Source organism: Dasypus novemcinctus, chromosome 7 (genome assembly GCF_030445035.2).
Source record: "Dasypus novemcinctus isolate mDasNov1 chromosome 7, mDasNov1.1.hap2, whole genome shotgun sequence".
Lineage (NCBI taxonomy): Eukaryota > Metazoa > Chordata > Mammalia > Cingulata > Dasypodidae > Dasypus > Dasypus novemcinctus.
The window spans coordinates 97,707,828-97,730,264 of record NC_080679.1 but is presented as its reverse complement, the minus strand read 5'-3'; the positions used below and the strand labels follow the sequence as shown (position 1 = coordinate 97,730,264).

At 38.7% G+C, this 22,437-nt stretch overlaps 1 protein-coding gene across 10 annotated transcripts in view; it reads right to left on the bottom strand.

The window, feature by feature from the left end:
• Positions 1–22,437, bottom strand: part of NEB (nebulin) — a 220,411-nt gene that overhangs the window by 179,823 nt on the left and 18,151 nt on the right. For all 10 annotated transcript variants that reach the window (XM_058300922.1, XM_058300921.1, XM_058300925.2 and 7 more), the window contains exons 11-31: positions 18,539–18,643; positions 17,758–17,865; positions 14,985–15,101; positions 13,240–13,344; positions 13,041–13,148; positions 12,840–12,944; positions 12,321–12,419; positions 11,317–11,421; positions 10,255–10,362; positions 10,060–10,173; positions 8,764–8,865; positions 8,562–8,669; positions 8,367–8,471; positions 7,252–7,350; positions 4,592–4,696; positions 4,010–4,117; positions 3,815–3,928; positions 2,472–2,573; positions 2,270–2,377; positions 2,075–2,179; positions 983–1,081 (exon numbers count right to left, since the gene is read on the bottom strand). In XM_058300922.1, the coding sequence (XP_058156905.1) occupies positions 983–1,081; positions 2,075–2,179; positions 2,270–2,377; positions 2,472–2,573; positions 3,815–3,928; positions 4,010–4,117; positions 4,592–4,696; positions 7,252–7,350; positions 8,367–8,471; positions 8,562–8,669; positions 8,764–8,865; positions 10,060–10,173; positions 10,255–10,362; positions 11,317–11,421; positions 12,321–12,419; positions 12,840–12,944; positions 13,041–13,148; positions 13,240–13,344; positions 14,985–15,101; positions 17,758–17,865; positions 18,539–18,643 (2,229 nt within the window). The remainder of the gene's footprint in view (positions 1–982; positions 1,082–2,074; positions 2,180–2,269; positions 2,378–2,471; positions 2,574–3,814; positions 3,929–4,009; positions 4,118–4,591; positions 4,697–7,251; positions 7,351–8,366; positions 8,472–8,561; positions 8,670–8,763; positions 8,866–10,059; positions 10,174–10,254; positions 10,363–11,316; positions 11,422–12,320; positions 12,420–12,839; positions 12,945–13,040; positions 13,149–13,239; positions 13,345–14,984; positions 15,102–17,757; positions 17,866–18,538; positions 18,644–22,437) is intronic.

The following is a 22,437-nucleotide window of genomic DNA, read 5'->3' as shown; positions in this document are numbered from 1 at the left end:
ATTCTTCCACTGCTGGGTGCATTCAGATAAGTCAGCATCATTGCTGTTTAGCAGTTTTCTTTTGGTTCATAAAATATTAACCTACCAGGAAAAGTTGTACTTGTTCCAATAGGACTTCTGGGTTGTACTGAGAAAATACCCCTTACCAATTGCATATGCACTAACTCGTGTCAGTAAAACATGCTTAATAGGAAGTCAAACTGTGTATTTCTCTTTCCTATCCTGAGAAGGATATTTCAGGATTGAGCTGTGTGAGCACCTTTCTACTCAAAATGTGGTCCACCAACCAGTAATGCCAGCATAGACAGAGAGGTTATTAAAACACCTGAATATGAAGGCCCATCCCAGGCATACAGAATTAAAATCTGCATTTTAACAGGCATTCCATGTGTTCTGTGTATATATGAACATATGAGAAGCACTGTTGCTCTCCTCTGATTGGCATGGCTAGACCATTCCTGCCATGAACCATCCCAGGTCCTACAGTCTAAAGTGCCCATTCACACACTTTTTCTCACATGATCCTAATTTGATTCTAGATCATCTTATATGAGCTTCCTTATCTCTGCTAGATATCTTTCTTGTTTCTCTGCTCCTTTTGTTTAAAGTCTTTGCTAGTAAACCCAAGAATCAGAAATGCTTTCCTGTCATCTATCCAAGTAAATGCTTTTGTTGTTGTTCTCTAAGGATTTGGCATGAATTTTAGCTGCTTGATTTTTGGTTATATATATTAATGAGTAAGTAATGGCACTAATAAAAATAGGTGAGTCATTAAAGAATTATTAGCTACATTTATAATCCAACTCCATTTTTATGAGGCAAAAAATCAATCTAACAGTTTCATTTGTATTTAATTAAATATTGAAAAATAACATCCTCAGATTTGTAGGTGAATGAATGAAGAACTGAGACTTTAATGCTTACATTTAAAACAAGTAAACCATTCTGGATAACCCACCCTTGGATAAATCAAGGCACTTACATCACTAAGCTGTTTCGTATTGACCTGAGCTTGCAACAGTACAGGAGAATCTGTGACCGCCGTGAATTTGGTCTTATCTGGATGAACTTTGTAGGTATGCTAGAAAAGAAGATGTTCTTTAATGAAATGTCTTAGTACATCTGTACATTCTAGTTCACATACATGCTAAAATATTTTTAAAGCCTGCATTCAAATACAGTTTTTGTTTGAAAACTGGATTCATATGTTTTCATTTCCTCCACCAGCCTCCTCCCATTTCTTGAACTTACTCCCATACTGGACTTTCTGCTGACATTCTCCAAGAAGATTAATCTTTCCTCTGACTAAGTCCTACACTGGAACGCCATTGCACTAAGATTTAATCTAAACTTTACCTTGGCTACCGGTCCTATATGATCCACCTCCTCCTTTATCTCCTTCCCTTCACCTTCTCTTACTTTTCAACCCCTCAATATGTTCCAGCTGCCTCATCTTCTCAATTTCTTGACTGTGCCAGGCTTATTCCCCTTTTGGGCTGTTTTTCCTGCAACTCTTCCCTGATTGGCTTGGCTGGACCATTCCCGCCTTAGACCTTGCTTGACTCCCTCCCCCCGTCTCAAAGTACCCATCTAGGCACTCTCCTTCATGTTGTCCTCTTTTAATTCTACATCATAACCATATAGTTGCCTGATAAATTTCTTGCCTTTGTGCTCCCTGTATGTATTGTCTGTCCCTCTCGTTAAAATGTGCGCTCCAGGACAGGCTGGCCACCTCTACCACATCTGCCTCGGTCCCCGCTGCTTATCAGCACCAAGGACAGTACCTGGTACCTACTAGACTCTCAATAAGAACATCTATTAATACCTCCTCATCCTCCCTTTCCAGGGTAATACATGATTATATAAAAATAAAGGAAATACTTTTAACTCTAGAGTTATTCTGAAACAGCCTTCTTATAATTGTGTTGTAGTCCTTGCACATCACCCAAAAAACAAGAATGTAAAAGTAATTAACTCCTCCTAACCCCTAATTGCTAACATCAAAACTCCTGCTAAACCACTAGATGTCACAAGAATCCTAAACCCAATTTCAATATCAGGTCAGCTGACTTACATCTTTACACTGGTCTAGTTTCTTGATTGCTTCATATTCTTGCGTTATTGTCTGAGGGAAATAGCATTTCCCTTTATCTTCTTCATATTCTGCTTTGTAACTTTTCTGTAATGAGAAAGAACAAAAATAGATCACAACTGTCTACGTTCCCAAACAATGTCCCTGTGAGGCATGAGCAATTGTCTCCAAACTTACGTCGCTGTTTTGAGCTGAAACTTTCATGCAGTGTGTTTGATACGGGTCTTCAAAGCTGCCTACATAGTGCCCCAAAATATTCTTTACATAGGAATCTTTATACTTAGCCTGAAAAAGAAGACACATGTAGCTCAATGTGACAGCTATTTGTCAACCCTCAAGAGCAACCTCAGACCCCAGAAGAAACGATGGCCATTCAAACCTCACTGAAGTTCTTCAGCAGAGTATCAAGTTGATATTTTGGGGTCTCGCAGTAATTCATGCTCTTTGCCTTTGACTTCTCATAGGCTTCCTTATATAGTCTCTGTCAAAGGAATAAAAATTAAAGAAAGACATGAAAGAAGAGAATATCTCATGGGGCTGAAAGTATTCATGTGATTCCTATACTTCAACCAAGCAGACACATTTTGCATTTTTTCAGTATTCTCCACAAAGCAGAAAAGCAGAATGAATAAGGTTAGGGACTCAAGTCTTCTACCATTTAGTTTTCAAATAACTGTGAAAATGTCATGTTATTGCCCTAATATTTTCAGACTGAATAAGTTACAGCATATCAATGCTATTGTCTAAATCAGTTTTTGTCATAAAACAGTTCTTTCCAAATGGATGTGTGTGAAGGAAAAGTTTTTTCTTAATTGGTCACTGCAAAATGAAGTATGAGGAATAAGGTGGACTGAAGATATTTAGGTACAGTCCTAGAAAAGTATTCAGTGCAGCCCTTGAGGAAAATACGTTTTACAAAAGCCCTTCAACGTGACTTTGTGATTAACACCTTTTGTGATTAACACCTTTGGGATTAACTTGTAGTGGTAATACACAAAAATCTGCTATCTTTATTTAATTGCATTTACTACAAATTTCTTAACATTCTCTGTTCATACTTCTTTGGGGAAATACAAAAATATATTCAATAGAAAAAATATGTAAATTATATTGAGTGATAGGAGTTCTTTTTTGTTGCTGTTGTTTTGTTTTGTTTTGTTTTGAATTAGAAAAGAATTTTTTGTAAAGAATGTTGTCCTCTCTTTGATGAGTATTTTAAGGCCTCTAAGTCCAGTATTTTATAAAATTCTTTAAGTAAAATATTCTGCTTTTGAGTTAAGGCTTTATATACATTTCCTAATTTGTATTTATCAGCCTATTTCTCTCATTTCTTGCCTTTTATCTTTCTGTATGTATTTTTGCATAATAGTATAAACCAGATGAATACATACATACACACATATGTATATTTATACATACTGAGATATTGAGCCCATTTCTAAGGAAAACAATAAAGAAAATTATATTGTGAGGGCATTTTCCCTAATAAAAGCAGAGGATATTATGGAGATTAAGGGTACGTTTACAATATTCACTGGAGCTCCAAAGTATAGAGACTTTAATAAGAATGAGCATGTTAATCTTCTTTTACCACCAAGGCATTCATGTTTGATTTGTCACCCTGAATTCAGGATGTCAGTTAGGCTAACACTCCTTCCAGGATACACTAAACAGCAAGTGCAGCCACACCTGAGAATAAGGGGGATTTACAAACACACTCACATCACTCTGGTTTTTGGCCGTCTTCAAAGAGTGCAGCATCTTGGGATCATCATTAATGCTGAGGGCTCCGATCATTTTCCCTTTGCTCTTTTCATAGTCTCTCTTGTACAGCACCTGCAGAGACATCACACATCCAGATGCCACTCAGCGGGATGCATCGCCAAGGTCCCTACCCCTGTTCCTGGCTATACTCACATCGCTGGCATTCCTGCTGTTGGCCTTGGCTGCCAGCAGGGGGATGGCGTCCACTTTAATGTCGAACTTCTTAGCTTTGCTCTTCTCCCAGTCTTCCTTATAAGCATTCTGGACAGGAAAAACGCAGCAACAAAATTGTAAGAATAATATCTAGCACACCCTAATCAAATACAAATTTAAAGAGAAAATTATTTCCTCTGCAAATAGTGTATTTATCAAGAGGAGAATAACTATTGATTTATCAATCATTCAACTTCTTCTCTTCTACCATGAAATAAGCACACTATTCTCTTTCTAACATTCTGTGAGCTTTTTAAAGACCTCCTATCTTGATGCATGAACGATAATATAAAAAGACAACACTTGGAGAAGGCAGAGTATGACATTTACGTGGGAGAAATCCTATAAAATTAGCAAAGGAATGAAAAGGTATCTGTCTATCCCCCCAAACTTGAAAGTGAAATAACCAAGTAAGAATGAGTTCATTTGGGCCTATTTAGGCCTTAAAAGTGCAACACATACTCTGGTTATAATCTTCCTCTTTTCAAGCACACACAACATAGGATCAACTATGATACTTACATCACTCAGGTTATAGGCATTGACTCTATGTTGAATAAACTGTGGAGCATCTGCTGGTATATTGCACTTGAACTTCTCACTTTCGTGTTTTGCTTTGTAATTCATCTGGAAAAAAGGAGAGGATATCCAGACGGTTCATGGTTCAAACTTCCTTGAATGTATGCTGGACAAGGTATATGGCTAGTAATTAGCATCCTTTTTAGGAAAATGGCTCAAAGTGATACTGAGTCCATTTGAAGGACCACACATGGCTTGGACTCACTCCCTCTTTCAGGGAGCATTGTATCACCAAGCTCGGACTATGGTTTTGTCAATGCTGTCACAGTGTGAATGTGGAAGCTTATTGTCTGCTTGACCATCCTATCCTGTACTTTGATGGTGTGACAACCATGAAACTCTGTAACCAAGGAACTAACAAAACCAATAGTAATTCTAAGTGACATACTGGCACAGCTAAAAAGATATGTAATAGCTATTGAATAAAAATACTTAATATAGGACTTCATTTAAAATTTTAATGGGTAAACTTTGATAACATCGAATGTGAGAAAGAAAAGGGGCTGTTGAATTTTGGAGTTAAGGGCAAGACCACAAGATTGAGGAGAGTTGTGCAATAAGCACCTACAAGACAGAGGGCATGGTTTAGACAGGCCAAGAAAAAGAGGAGATGATGAATGGGTACCAGGTAGAGTACCGTATTTCTCTGTTGCTGGCTGTGTTCAGCTAGGTCAGTGTCATTTCTGTTTAGCTGTTCTTTTTTGGTGCATAAAATATTAACATGCTAGGAAATGTTTCATTTGAACCAAAAGGATTTCTGGATTATACTGATACAATTCTTCTCTACCAGTTGCATATGTGCTAACCTGTGTCACTAACACACACTTTATAGGAGAGTGGACCTACTGATATTCTGCTATAAAACTGTTGTGACTAGTAATAGAAGAAATTGTAGCATTGAAGTGGAGAAAGTGGCCACAGTAGTTGCTGAGGGCAAGGAAAGGGAAGAAGAGAAGTGTGTGGGGGCATTTCTGGGACTTGGATATGGCAGGGTCAGACACTAGACATTATATATCCTGCCATAACCCACTGAATGTACTGGGGGAGAGTGTGAACTACAGGGTAAACTATTATCCATGTGGTGCAGCAGTGCTCCAAAATGTATTTGCTGAGTGTGCTGAGTGTGCCACAATGATGGGGGAGGTTGTTGATGTGGGCGGAGTGAGGGGGGGGCAGTATATGGGAACCTCATGTTTTTTTAATGTGACATTTTTTGTGATGTATGTATCTTCAAAAAAATACAATTTACAAAAATGATGGGGGATGGGGGATGGGAAGTGGGTTATATGGGAACCTCCTATATTTTTTTAATGTAACATCTTGTGTGATCTATTAACTTTAATTTTTAAGAATGTGTTTTAAAAAAACTATGTATTTCACTTTCCTATCCTGGGAAGGGGTGTTCTGCTTCAATATTTTGCTGTGTGAGCATCTTCCTACTGAAAGTTGTGGGCTACTGATCAGTAGCATCAGAATCAATGGAGAGGTTATTTAAAAAACAGAATATTGAATCCCTCCCCAGGCATACAGATTTAGAAACTGCATTTTAACAAGAATCCCGTGTGTTCCACATGCACATGAACATCTGAGAAGCATTCTTGCTCTAAGATTGGCTTGGCTGGTCTATAAATCTTATGGACCTTCCCTGACCCTCTAATTATACAGTGCCCATTCACTTATTCTTTCCGCCATCATCCTACTTTGATTCTGTATCATCATTCTATATTAGTTTTCTTTTTAAAGATTTATTTTTTATTTATTTCTCTCCCTTCTCCCCCACCCCTATGTCTGCTCTCTGTGTCCATTCACTGTGTGAATGTGTCCACTTGCATTCTTGTCAGTAGCACCAGGAATCTGTGTCTCATTTTTGTTGTATTATCATGCTGCGTCAGCTCTTGGTGTGTGCGGTGCCACTCCTGGACAGGCTGTGCTTTTTTTGTACAGGGCGGCTCTCCTTGCAGGGTGCTCTCCTTGCACATGGGGCCCCTCTATGTGGGGGACACCCCTGCGTGGCACGGCACTCCTTGCGTGCATCAGCATTGTGCATGGACCAGCTTACCACACAGGTCAGGAGGCCCTGGGTTTGAACCCTGGACCTCCCATATGGTAGGCAGATGCTCTATCAGTTGAGCCAAATCTGCTTCCTTATATTAGCTTTTTAATATTGCCAAATATCTTTCCTGTTCCTCTGCTCTCTTTGTGTAATGTCTACACTAGCAAGAGTCAGAACTGCTTTCCTGTTACCCACCCAAGTGGATGTTTCTGTTACTGTTCTCTATTGAATTTGGCATGAAGTTTTCATGTGCGTGATTTATGGTGACAGATCTTAATGAGAAAGTAGGGGGTCAGTAAAAATTACTATTTCTCAGTCACTAATAAAATCTGTGTCTCACTGAAGAATTCATAGCTACTTTTATAATCTAACCCTGTTTTCATGGGGCTACAATTCCAGGAGCTTCATTTGTATTTCCTTCATCAAATATTAGAAAATAAGATTATTGAGATCATAGATAACACATGAAAATTTGAGCATTGAAATGCTTACATTTTAAACAAGCAAACCATTCTGGATAACCCACCGTTGGATAAATCAAGGAACTTACATCACTAAGCTGTTTCGTATTGAGCTGAGCTTGTAACAGTACAGGAGAGTCAGGGACGGCTGTGAATTTGGTCTTATCTGGATGAACTTTGTAGGTATGCTAGAGAAGAAAATATTCTTTAAGGAAATGTCTTAACACATCTTTTATTCTTGTCCACATATATACTAACATATTTTAAAAATCCTCCAGTCAAACATAAAGATTGTCTTGTTCCTGAAAACTTGATTCATATGTTCTTACTTCCTTCCCTGCCTCTGCCCCTCCTTCTTCTGAAATTACCATCAACTCGTCTTTCCATTACCATTTTCCAAACAGATTAATCTTTGCTCTGATTAAGCGCTATGCTGGATCTCCACTGCACTAAGATTTATTCTAAACTGTACCTTGGCTACAGGTCCTATGTGATCCGCTTCCTCCTTTACCTCCTTTCCTTCACCTCCTACTAATTTTTACCTCCTCAATATGGTCCAGCTGCCCAATTCTCTCAATTTCTTGACTGTGCCAGGCTTGTTCCCCTCTTGGGCTGTTCTTCCTGCAGCAAGTCCCTGATTGGCATAGCTGGGCCATTCCTGCCTTAGGCCTTCCTTGATCCTTCCCCACCGAAAGTACCTGTCTAGTCACGCTCCTTCATGTTGTCCATTTTAATTGGGTATTATCATCTTATCGGTGCCTGATATCTTTCTTGTCTTTGTGTCCCTGTGCATATCGTCTGTCTCTCTCACTAAAAAGTACGCTCCTGGCAGGCCAACCACATCTACACACTTGCCTCCGTTCCTGCTGTGTGTCAGCACCAAGGACAGTGTCCGGCACGCAGATTATCAACATAAATTTTTGAATGAAGGAACATCTATCTCTTACAAATCTCCATGTCTTCCCTTTCCCCTTTAATCCTTGGCTAAACTGTTGGGGATATTTTTTTAAATCTGGAATTATTCCGAATCAAGTAGTTTTCTTCCTACTAATGTTTGACCCTGAACACCACTGCCCAACAAACACAGAATATAAAAGTAAGTACTCTTATTAACCACTACATGTTAACATTAAACTCCTGCTTAACCACTAGATGTAACAAAAAATCCAAACACAACCTCAAGAATGGAGGTAAGTTGACTTACATCTTTACACTGGTCTAGTTTCTTGATTGCTTCATATTCTTGCGTTATTGTCTGAGGGAAATAGCATTTCCCTTTATCTTCTTCATATTCTGCTTTGTAACTTTTCTATAATGAGAAGGAGCAAAAATAGATCACAACTGTCTACGTTCCCAAACAATGTCCCTGTGAGGCATGAACAATTGTCTCCAAACTTACGTCACTGTTTTGAGCTGAAACTTTCATGCAGTGTGTTTGATACGGGTCTTCAAAGCTGCCTACATAGTGCCCCAAAATATTCTTTACATAGGAATCCTTATATTTAGTCTGAAAAAGAAGACACATGTAGCTCAATGTGACAGCTATTTGTCAACCCTCAAGAGCAACCTCAGACCCTAGAAGTAATGATGGCCATTCAAACCTCGCTGAAGTTCTTCAGCAGAGTATCAAGTTGATATTTTGGGGTCTCGCAGTAATTCACGCTCTTTGCCTTTGACTTCTCATAGGCTTCCTTATATAGTCTCTGTCAAAGGAATAAAAATTAAAGAAAGACATGAAAGAAGAGAATATCTCATGGGGCTGAAAGTATTCATGTGATTCCTATACTTCAACCAAACAGACACATTTTGCATTTTTTCAGTATTCTCCACAAAATAGAAAAGCTGAATGAATAAGGTTAGGGACTCATGTCTTCTACCATTTAGTCTTCAAATAACTGTGAAAATGTCATGTTATTGCCCTAATATTTCTCAGACTGAATAAGTTACAGCATATCAATGCTACTGTTTAAATCAGCTTTTGTCATAAAAATAGTTTTTTCCATCTGGACATGTGTGAAGGAAAGTTGTTTTTTTTTTAATGGTTACTGCAAAATGAAGTATGAGGAATAAGGTGGACTGAAGATATTTAGGTACGGTCCTAGAAAAATATTCAGTGCAGGAAAACACATTTTACAACACCCCTAGAAGGTGGCTTTTGTGATTAATACCTACCACGTATCAATAATACACAAAAAGTTGATTTTCTGTATTTAATTGCATGTATTGCAAATTTCTTCACGTTTCCTGTTCATTCTCCCTTATGGAAATTAAAAAATATATCAATGACAAATTATTGGTAAATTATATATATAGTTTAGGGTGTTTTGTTTTCTTGCTTGTTTTTGTTTTGAATTAGAAAAGAAATTTTTGTAAAGAATATTATTTTCTTTTTGGTAAGTATTTTAATGCCTTAAAATGCTATCAACATTTTGTAAAAAATACCTTGCTTTTCAGTTTATGCTTCATCTAAATTTTCTTACTTTGTTTTCCACCAGCCTAATACTCTCATTTCTTGCCTTTTGTTTTTCTTTATGTATTTTTGCAAAACTACCGTTGATCAGGTGAATAAATACCTATGTGCACACATACATATATTTATACATACTAAGATATTGAGCCCGTTTCTAAGGAAAACAATAAAGAAAATTATATTGCAAGTATAAGTTTTTCCTTTAGTAGGCAGAGGGAATTTAGGAGATTTCAAAACTCAAATGAGTTCCAAGTATAGAGACCTTAATAAGAATGAGCATTTTAATCTTACTTTACCATCAAGGTGCTCGTGTGTGATTTGTCACCCTGAATTCAGGATCTCAGTTAGGCTAACACTCCTTCCAGGATATATTAAACAGCAAGTGCAGCCACACGTGAGAGTAAGGGGGATTTACAAACACACTCACATCACTCTGGTTTTTGGCCGTCTTCAAAGAGTGCAGCATCTTGGGATCATCATTAATGCTGAGGGCTCCGATCATTTTCCCTTTGCTCTTTTCATAGTCTTTCTTGTACAGCACCTGCAGAGACATCACACATCCAGATGCCGCTCAGCGGGACGCGTCCCCGAGGCCGCTGTCCCAGCTCCTGGCCATACTTACATCGCTGGCTTTCCTGCTGTTGGCCTTCGCTGCCAGCAGGGGGATGGCGTCCACTTTAATGTCGAACTTCTTAGCTTTGCTCTTCTCCCAGTCTTCCTTATAAGCATTCTGGACAGGAAAAATGCAGCAAAGAATTGACAACGGCGATACACATATCATCGCATTTTAAAAACTGAAGGCTAAATATATATCTTGTCTTAATATAAAGTAAATAGATTTTTCATAGTCCAAGAAATCATGCATGTTTTAGATAATGCTCCCCTGAAGTAGGGTTTCTAGTTCTTCATAATCAGACATTTCAACTCTTCATTTGAGTATTTTATCCAATCAACTAAATTCTAATTATCATGCCAATATTTTATTCCTAGCACTGAATTTTCTATTGAGTGACACAAATATTCTATAGTTAACTTACTTTTTATGGCTATAAAATCATCACTTTGCTTTGATATCTAAGTCTTCTGTAAAGGTTATTTCATGGGTCATTATAATACTCATTTATGTTTGGTAATCTTAGTATTCATTTGTAAAATTTTTATTGAGACCTCAAATGTAATTTGATGTTTCCAAAAAATTAATTTAGGAAACCAAAGAAAATAGTGGTTATGCAGCTTTATGCCTTTTGAAGACCCTACATCCTTATAAGCACAAATTCTCTGACATGTAGAAATAAGTATCATTTGTGTGAATACGGTGCTACAGGTCTAGAGAATAAATCAAATGAAATTGTGTCTATAAGAATTCAGATCCTGAAATGTATGTGATTTATGCCTGAAAAGATCTAACATTAGGATTTGTAATTAAGCATATGTGAAGATGGTGGCATTTTAGAAGTGGTTAAAATATATTAGGATGGTCTAATTGTCTGAAGGTGCATAAAAAATGGATGCACACATTTTTAAGGGTGAATTCAAATAATTACATTGGCCAAGACACAGGAAATAGTAGAGTGTTAACTGTTCTTTCCATCTAGAGCAATGAAATATTTATTCAATAATGCAATTTGAAAATAAAAGCTCCAGTTGTCGGTACATCACATGGCATATTGCATCAGGAACTTACGTCACTCAGGTTATAGGCATTGACTCTGTGCTGAATAAAGGCAGGAGTATCTGGGGGTATATGGCATTTGAACTTTTCGCTTTCGTGCTTTGCTTTGTAATTTAGCTGTAAGAGACAGAGAGAACACCAGTCAATTCAGAAGAATTGTTCCAAAATATAAAACTTGTGTGGTACATTCTGTAAAATACCTGACAAAGTTGTTAAAAATCAAGAGAGCTCCAGATCTTTGATAGACCACCCCACATTTTTTATAACCTGGGTGCTGGGCATTTCACAGCTTTTATCACATCTGCCCCTATGGCAGAGCCATCGCAGAGTGAGGCCCCTCCATGCATATCAAAATTGGCCTGTAGATTCTGAGAGGGACACAGCCCTTTCTTCCTTTTCATTGCCAATGCTCACTCATGGGAAAAGCTGTTACTTATCCCCTCACGTATATTATGATTTTTTAAAATATTCTAATAGAACCTTCATTTCTAACCATAAATTTTCTGAGGCTGCTCTTTTTTATTAGTTCAACACAATTTTGGAAATTTATATTTAAAACGTCATACAATAAAATTTGTCTCAAAGTCTCCATTTTCTAAAGAAATCTCATGTACTGAAACCTGCTCTTTGCCTAACCATGCACATATTCCCTTCTTAATCTTCAAAATGGCCACAAATCATTAAAGAGTATTATGAGGCACAGAGAGGCTAAATAATTTGCCTAAGTCATTGTGTCATATGGAATCCAGTATTGTCTCACTCAAGAATTCATGTTCTTTCCAATGCATTAAGCTACATTAGTTTCCCTCATACAATCACTTCACTGCCAGTAGTGGCCACACAAGATGAAAGACAACAAATAAGATATTTTAGGTGATTACAAATATGTGCAAGTTAAGCTTACTAAAACATATATAGCCTTTTAAAAATAAATGTGACCAGTCATTTGATTTTACATATAGTGATGAAATGTTATCCTTCATAGTTGAAGTTCCAGAATATTTAGAGAAACTTACATCACTCAGTTGTTTGGAGTTGACTTGGGCTTGCATCTGTACAGGAGAGTCAGGAACTTGAGTGAATTTTGTCTTATCTGGATGGACTTTGTAGGTGTGCTGGTGAGGACAAAATGAATTTGGCTTAGCAATGTAACCTGTCAAATCCAAGTTGGCCTCTAGACCAGCCTAACAGGATACTCACTCACACCAAAGAAAATAAACTCGTAAGTAATAAAACATTTATTGCTTTGCTAACTAGACTGCAGTTTGAGAGATTCTCTTGTATCTATATGAAAACATTTTCCTCTTTCTTCAGATTCCCCATAACTTTTCTTTGGGAAGATTGAGTAAGAATTAGCTCTTGAAACACATGGATTTAAATAGGAAAAAATAGCATATCTTCTCCAAGATAGATTTTATTTCTTGTGATTTCCTTTATTAGACTTATTTGTAAAAGCATCAAGATTTTAAACATATCCTGAGCACTAGATGCTATGGAGGGCAGTAAAACATTCAGAGTGCATGCTAGAGACTTACATCTTTACACTGATCTAGTTTCTTGATTGTTTCATATTCCTTTGTTATGGTCTGAGGGAAGAAGCCTTTGCCTCTGTCCTCTTCATATTCTGCTTTGTAATTTTTCTATGAAGAAAAGAAGTCAGATGCACAATGCAACCACTGTAGTCACGTCCTAAAAACGTGTTATTTGGAAAGTCAAACAATTGTCTTAGAACTTACATCACTGTTTTGAGCTGCGACTTTCATGCAGTGTGTATGATATGGATCCTCAAAGCTGCCTACATAATGTCCCAAAATATTCTTCAAGTAGGAATCTTTATATTTTGTCTGAAAAAGGAAACAACATTTCATTTAATTTTTGGTGACCTGAATGGTCTTTTCTCTTGGTAACAGAAGTAGCCCTGGCAGGATTGCTTACATCACTACTGAAGTTCTGCAGAACTGAATCAACTTGAAATTTAGGTGTCTCACAGTAATTTATGCTCTTTGCCTTTGTCTTTTCATAGTTTTCCTTGTATAATTTCTGTCAAAGAAAAAAAAACAAAACAGAAAAAGCAGTCACTCCCACACTGATTATAACAGTTGTATTTTCTAACACTAAACAAAAGAAGAAAAAAAAAGACTCGGCCTGCCAACTATACTAAAAATTGACAATCAAACACTGGGTGTCACAATTTGTACGTCTTTTCTATTAGCAATTCTTGTAAAGCCTTTCAAGAAATTAAGTGAACAGTATGTTGCTTCATACCAAGCCCTTAGGTGAAGAGATTCTTGGGTATTTCTGAATTGCTGCCTTCTTCACCTGTCACTTTGCCTGGTGTCCCAACCCTGACAGTGCCACAACAAACAGGAATGTGTGAACAACAGCAAATTTTTTTAAAAAAGCAAATGCTCATGAAAGAGTTCAACATAAGTTGAGAAATACACATTCCTTCTTCCACCTTCTACCAAAGAAAAATCCCTCATTGTATAAACAGACAAATAGTCTTAAAAAGGCATATATGAGAATTCAATTCATGAATCTACTGTCATTTCTTCTCTGCTGGGATATATCTTTAGCTCTAATGATAACCATAAGCAATTACTGGTTTTAAATGGACAATGGACAAAGAGGATCGTTGTTGCTTTTTCATGTCGGGCTTCAAAATGTAAACAGAGTTATTCATCTACAATATTATCAAATCCCTGCCTTTATCAAAAAAGTGGATAAGAACCTGAGTTTTTATACATTTGATTAAGAGGCTCTTCCTTTAGGAAGCAGAAGTGCTTTGTATTGATTTCCCAGCAGAGCTACTTGGACAGATCTTTCTGTACCCTCATCTGCCACTTCACCCACCCCACCCCCAAATCACATGCACACATTTTTAGGGTGCTGACCTAATTCAAGGGACAAAGAAAAAGATAACTCACCCACACAGTGAGCCACACATAATCCTGGAATATTAGGAAAGCTTAATACATCCCTAGCCATAAGGGAAAACTCACCCAACGTACATTTGGTCTCTCTATATGCATACAACCAAGTGGTCTTGTGCTCTTAGTCTTTTAATATCAGACCCAGGTTCTCATTTACCTAATCTATTTAAAGTCTAATTGCTTAGATAAGCTTTTAACAATTCCACAGTTCCTGTGAAGACTTAGGGAGTCATCTTTTAAGCCCTGTGTCTGCAAATGATGAACTCTGGGGCCAAGCTCTGAGTAGAAAATGGCAGAGGTGGGAGAAAGAAGTTGTAGAACACAGGCCACTTTCTTTCTTTTCAGGGCAGCAGGCCAAGGAAACCTAAGGGCAGGAAGCTAATGCTGCTTCATCTCTCTCTCCTTCCCTTTCGAAGTCTGCCTCTGTCAAACACAGCACATCTCCCACAATGTGCCCTTTGTCCACACAGACATAAATCCCCAGAGCCTACAAGCAACTGAGGTTTTCCTGCCACCCACTCAAGTAAACACACAAGCCACTGAAGAAAATCCAGAGCCTCCGCCCCAATTGAAACACATCAAATTCAGAGGCACCATTGCATTGCTGCCGGTGCACAGCACCGGTGAAACTGTTACACCATAACCTTGAAGTTTTGCAGTTACGTATGTGGCTAGTCATTAGGCAGAGAAAAAAATTTCCTCTCGCAACTAAGGTTTAAAAACACTTTTTGACAAGCATATACTTACATCACTTAGAGCATTTCCTGCCGCCTTCAGCTGCCTGAGCAGTGGGTTCTCTGTAGCAGGAAGTACATTATAATCTGCTTTCCCTTTATTCTTTTCATAGTCTTCTTTGTATTTTACCTGTAGGAGTGAAATAAATTGATGAAGTAACTCTTCAGGCTATTTTTGCCCTTGTCTCTCTTATGGCTATTATAACATAGTTCCACAAATCAATTCCCTCTAGAAAAATGGCAGCTTGACATGTTATAAGCAAAACACTCCTAGTAACTGATAACAGCAGCAGAGAAACTGTATACATTTCCAGGATAGCTTTTCTTTCCATTCACTTGTTTAATCAAATATATCTAGAGAGTGTCTATTATTGCCTGACTCTGGGATAGATCCAAGAAAAAAATAACACATGATCCCTGCCCCCAAGGATAGAGAGATATGTAAGTGGTAGGTGAGAGAGACATACAAAGCACAACATATTGTGTCCCAGATACCTGCTGCTCCCTCACTCAGCTCTTCATCTCCAGCTGCTTATGTGCCACCACATTTTGAAGAAAGGATGCTAGAAGAATCACCAACCAAATCTCTATGACTGGCTCTATGCCTCGTGCATAAGTACGTGCATATTTAATGTGCAGGCAGGAATAGGAGGAAGGAATGAGGTGTGAGATGCATGGTGGCAACCTCAACTTTCCCATCCCCCCACCTTTGCACCTTTAATTTAGCTGTGGCAGAAGTAGTAAGTGGGGGTCCAAAAACCCCTCCCAGGAATGTGTCCACAATGGGTAGAAGCAGAAGTTGATCCTGATTCTGACTTTGATCTCCAATTTAGTCCTAGATTATACACAAGTTCAAGGAACCCTAGATAATTTACTAGCATTTAAGAACATAAAGAAAACAAATCCAATCCATTTCTTATCTCAAGGCAGGAGATACACAACTGAAACACTGAAACACAGAGGCAACATCCCTATTGCCCACACAGGGGATTCAGAGGGGAAACGCTACAGGAATGGAAGCCCTAGGTAACCTTCCTACCTTACAGAAGTATATGTTTCCTTGAAAAACAGAAAGAACCAGAAAGGAAACTCTATAACCCGTTCCATGCCCCTACCTGCACTTAGGATACTCTGCCTTCTCTCCTGTTGTGTGGATGAAATTTCAGAGCTTGTCGCAAAGCCAAACTCTCCTTTTAAGCACCAGCTCTCTTCCCATTTCACTTACTCAAGGATATCACTCCAATCATTCTTCTCCCCTCTTACATAATCAAATTTTCCCTCTATACTGAATTTTTTCCCAGCAAAACAGAAACATGGTGTTTTTGTGTCCTATCTTAAAATACTCCCCCTCCCCCCGGTTTACTCATATATGTACTAGATACAGCCCCACTCCTTTTCTTTACAGGAAAATACCTGTCAAGTATTGAATACACTTGCTGTCTTCAATTTCTCTCTTCTCATTTCACTCTTGATCCCTCTACAATCAGATTTAAACAATCATCTCTCAACCTAATTGCCCTTGTCAAGGTAACCAGAGATCGCACATTGCTAAATCTATTCCAGAAATATTTGACATAGTTGATTACTCCCTTCTCTCTTGACTTGCTTCCCAAAATATCACTCTCTCCTGATGTGGATCCTATCTCACCTTGCTGATGTCTTCACATGCATTCAGTCCTTGGACTTTTCTATCCATGCTCACTCTCTTGATCTCCAATCTCATGACATTAACACCATCCATATATTGATGAATCTCAGAATTATACTTTCCCGTATATCTTCCCTGAAAACTTCAGACTCATATAATCAACTGACTACTTGACATTCCCACTTGGATGCCTAAAAGTTATCTATAATTAGCATGTTTGAAACACAGCATCTGTCTGCCCTCCAAAAAAAAAAAAACCATAAAAACCCTGTCCTTCCATAGTGGTCCCTATCTCAATAAAGAGAAACCCCAGCCATCTAGCTACTCAGACCAAAGCCTTTTTCCATACCCACGTCCCATTCATCAGCAAATCGTACTGACTCTATTTTCAAGATATTTCTCATCACCTGACCTGCTACTCTCCTGGTCTGATATATCATTATTTCATACCTGGATCCTGTAATTGCATCCTAAATGATCTTTTTGCTTTTGCTGCTCTGGCAGAGCCACCGCCAGGATCAGAACCAAGTCTGCCTGGCTCTGAAGTTTATGCTCTTAGTGACCATTTGCTTTAGAATGCCAAGCGGTCAGTCAATTTACCAAAGTCACTCCATAGAGCGTTTGAGGATAAGTGTTTCACAAGAGATTCCCCAACACCAGTCCATGGATTCACGTGTCTTGTCTGTGACCAGGTTTTTACCAGTCAGTGGGAAAATAAGAAAAATAATGATAGCAGTGAGTCTGGGAATACCTATTTTCATGTGAGGCTGTCAGTTGCCCTCTCTTGCGAAAGCAGAGGAGTTCTTTCCTTATGTCCGAGATTATAGCCTTTCTATCCAGATATCAAAAGGCCCTTTATTCTATGAATATTGAAGGTATTATTCGGGTGGTGTTAATGCCCATGTGTGGCAAAACTTAAAAAGAAATGGAGCCATATTATAACCTCATATTTCTTTCTTTCTTTCTTTCTTTTTTAAAAAAAAATTAAACTCTTTTCCATGAAACTGTGAAACTCACTGGTCTCAACCTTGGCAGTTCCTCCAAAAGCCCTATTATTTTCCCTTTTTTTTACAAGAGCAAGAGTGATAAATTTGCCTCCCCTAAAATCATCAAAATAAATGGTACAATCTCCCCATACCTTGCTAGCTGCCACTCCAGCTTTTTTATTCATTTTGTACTCTGGTGTTTCAGTCTGCATGAAGTAAATCTGGTCTTTCATGTTCTCAAAGTCTTCCTGGTATTTCCTCTGTAAAACATTACATGTAATGGAGAGCTGCTGTGAGAACAAACCGCATAAACGTTTTCCATGGGAAGGCACAGGGTCTTTGGAGACGTTCTCCCAAGCCATGCTCCCTTTGGCTTGGGCAAGTCAGATTACAACTGGGGAGTGTGGGGGCATTGCAAAAACAACCGGAAATGTACGAGAGATTTGGAACAAGTTGAATGGACGGAAAGACAGCCACCAAGAAAGAGTTTTGATGGCCAGGTGCAGAGAACTTTAGAGAAAAGTGAAAGAACTAGACATATTTGCCAGTGAGGAAACACCTAGGAAGAAACTGAATTAATCAATTGCACAGATACACAGTTTTGTTTCCCCAGGCAAAGAATGAATTTTAAAAGTCCTCTTTAACCAGTACTAACTTTGAAACCTGTACTAACTGCACTTCGCTGTTAATAAAAGGGTCTCTCCCATATTGCTTCTGTGAAAATTGGAGCTGAAAGCATGGAATTTGACCAAAATAATGTTTCTCAAAAGGAAGGCAAGACCATGGGATTTCTTTATTGACGGGGGCCGCTATACCAGGCCTCGTCCCTGAGGAGAGGAGCCTGCCACACATGTGCTGGCACCACGTTCAGGGGTGTTCGTAGCTAGAAACCCTAAGGAAAGGAGTCCTCCCGGGGACATTTGGTCTACTTACTGCGCTAATGTTCTCAGCATTCATTCTGGCAGTTGCAACTTCAAAGCAAGGTGTCTCACTCCATTTGCCTTTGATTTTATTTTCATAGTCTTCCTTGTATTTTTGCTAGGAAAGAAAAAGGAGAACAAATCAAACTCAGCAATTAAAAAACAAGAGAGCGAAGTAAGTGGTGATAGTCAGCTTTTGAAAATAGCTTTACTGGGTCCTTCTTAGGTCTTTAATAGAGTCTCAAACCTTCCGATTTAGTGTCAATTTATCCAACAAGATGGTTGGATGAGAGAAAAGAGAGGGAGAAAGGGCAAAGCATGCACTAACTCCCCCTCCTATGGCTGAGTTTGAGGACCTAGATCTTTCAGAAGTTCTCTGAAGTTTGAGGAAAAAGATAGTCAGAAGCCATCCTCTACTTGTATTTCAGAGTCGTAATAAAACTCATATTTCTACATGAAATAAACTTAGTCATTAATTTCTAATTACCCAAACTCCTAGTTATCCAGAAAGCAACAACAATAAATTCAGCTTGCAAGTTGATGAATATGAGGCTTGATCTCCAGGTTTAGACTTTAGGAAATTTTAATTAAAACTGGAAAATAATTCAAATACTAAACTGCTTCTCCTATCTCACCAAACTGCTGCCCCAATCTCACAACCCAAGTACTGTGGGCAGCTTGAAAAGAAGAATTATGGCTTCATTTTTGTGTCTTCAGAATTTAACACAAAATGCAGACATTACCTCATAACTTCTGAGCCCATGATATTTGATTTTGAGCTACCTTGGCTTAAGTGATCCTGGGACAGAATTTACCTCACCAGTTCCAAACTTGGGACCATAAGCCAGTGCCAGAGCTGTATTAGAACAATCCCTCCATTCCCTTCCTTGTCTCAGGGATGCATGTTAACAGACACAACCAATCAATTTCAAGGTGCTTACATGCCTACACCCTCACCACATCCTTTATGGAAAAATAAAGTGGTCTTCTGGTATACCTTTAACAAACTAAGCACTAAAAGTGAGTGGTACTCAGAGCCGGTGAGCACAAATTAAAGGAAGCCCAGCCCTCTCAAATTCCTTATATTCATTCTTTACAAAGATTAATATGCTAATTAATGGCCAAGTTTTTTTCACAGTTTTGGAACATTGGACCAGGGATCAGAAGCTCTGGTTGCAAGACTTGACAAAACAAGTGCCAAACAAATGTGGGGCATGGTAGTTATAATAATAACTACTGTTGTTGTTATTATCATTATCAAACCAGAGGAAAGGAAACTCTGGAGAAAAGAAAACGTGTGTTTGTGGGTATGTGTATGTGTGTGTGTGTGACAGCTCTTTAATGGAAATCTTTGCTGAGGTAATATTTACACAATACTGCCAATTAATTTTTCTACCCTATTTTGAAGCCAATCTTCAAATCTGTGTGTGTGTGTGGGGGGGGGGGTTACTAGACCCCTTTAGGAATTTAAGAAAGCTATAAAATGCCCTTAGTACTTACCACTTTAGAAGTTCTTGATGTACATGAACCCCAAGTTAAGATCTCCTGCTCTATGAATTTTGGGCATGTTTATCTCTAACTCTTCAGAGAGAACACATATGCAGGAATATTGCCCTTGCCTCTGCTTACCATATTTGAAGCCAGAAAACTCTAGAATTGAGAAGAGGCAGTTGGGCCTGACACATCCCAAGACTGAAGTTCAGAGGGTTTGTGATATAACTTCCTTTAGAAATTAAAGGGTTTTCATAGGCGGCATCTGTTTTTAATGAGGCCCAAAAGTTGGGCTATTGTAAGGAAAGTAGGAATCACATTACAGATTTGTTAAGAAAAATTGAGTAGGAATTAATTCTCAAAGTAAGAGATAAATGACTTTAAAAAGATATGAAAGTCAGATGTAAAACAAAAGTATAAGACCCCATTGCCCAGTCATCCCAAAGTCCTTCCTCTCTTTTTAAACCTCATTGAAACAAAGCTTGTATTTCCTTCTGTCCAGCGCGAAAATGGGTCAGGTTGGGTGGCTCTCTCACAATCCACTCCCAAGTCTGAGATAGTCACTATATAGGAGGAGACTAGGAGCTTGTTAAATGCTGGGGAATTTTTTTGCCTTCCCTTTCATTTGCAGGTGGCAGAGAAGTTGCAAGGACAAAGGCCTGTGGCTGGATGAGTGAGAGGAGAGAGAGAGGGATATGTCCATGTGGGACCCTTTCTGCCAGCCAAAGGGTCTCATTCTGAGTGCCTGGGCAGAGAGGCCTGAGTTTTCAGATATTACATGGAAATTGGTTAGCCATATCAAAGGTCCAAATTTTCACCCCTCTTTACCCTAAACCCTTTTCTCCAACTCTGTTGCATTTGGAGTCTACCAGTGGAAATGTGGAGGAAGAATCAATTTAACTTTCTCTAGGATTTTGTGGGTTTTGCTCATTTAGCAGAGGAAAAAATGTTGGGTCAATGACAAGCAGTGGGATGTCTTCTTGGGCAAGAGGGTGACCACATACCGGTTGAGAAAAATTGTTTCCCCAAACACAGTCACTCCTCCCCAGAACTCAGCAGAGGGTATTGTTATTGGGCCACTAATTAGATATGCCAGTGCCCTTCGTAGATGTGTGGCTTCACTTTATATTTTCCAAATCTGCACCTGCAGTTTTGATGTGGTTACCAAGTGGAAAGAAATATGAAGCCAGTTAGTTAATCACAGTTCTCTTTTTCTGTGTGTAGCTAAATTCTGGGACTCCTGATGACTCCATTCATAGAAAAGTTATCCTCTCCAGAGGAGGTAGAATGAGTCCCAACTGGTGTTTTCATTGCCCACAGTGAGCCCAGGGCTGCATTCCTCACTCAATCAAATCTCTTCTGTGATATCAATGGGAGTCTTCCTAATTCTGCATGATAGAAGAGTTTTCCATGGTTTCATAAGATCAGAGCCTAGCCTCTTCAAGCTGTGTAACAAGCTGTCACTGAAAGTTGTATTTTTTTTAACATTCTAGATCCTAGTTGGGTATAAGCTGGAACTTCCAACCTGAAACCTTATCTTTTTCCTACCTGTGAACCTGGAAGGGAGCAGAGAAGCAGACACACAGAAACTAAAAGGAGTTCCCAGTATTGCATTCAGAACTACACTCTGAGCTGTGGTTAGTGTTCGTAATTTCCTCCCCTTGACTTCCTGCTTATATGAAGAATTCTGTCCCCCTACCTAATTTTGTCAGAGCTACAAAATGCATCTGGGTCAGGAAGAGGCACTGGCACATGGCTGATGGCTTTGGTGGAACACAAAGGTGAAACAATAGATTTTGACAGATACAGTAAAGAACGCTGATAGAATGTAATAGTAATATAATAGTGGAGCACATGTAGCTCAATTGTTTGAGCACTTGCTTCCCATATACAAGGTCCTGGGTTTGATCCCTGATACCTCCTAAAAACAAAAACAAGCAAATAAAATAGTAATGTAACACTTGCAGATACATGATCACTACAATCTGAATGGGAAATTGCTAAGACAAAGAGATGGACCTGGGAGACATAATTTGAAAAGAAAAGGCAAAGAGTTGAAATGCATGATAGTGAATAGTGGAAGGAGATTTTACCTAATTTAGAGAGAAAAAGGAAATAATACTGAAACATGGTCAAAGCAAATTTGTAGTGGGGCAGACTTCAAGAGAAAGCAAGAACATCCCACAGTCCTAGTCTCTTTTGTTGGATGGTTTGCTGCTGGATGGACTGCTACCAACCACAAGGAGTTCTCCACAGTATGATTACTATTTTGGATGCACAACAGACATTAAGGACTCAGAAAACTGGGTAAGAATGGGCTTGATGATGACACCATGGCCAAATCTGGTGACCTTTATCCAGAGCCATCCTCCCATCGGCTTATGTTTGTGCTCCACAAGGGCAAAACCAGCTCTGGCAATC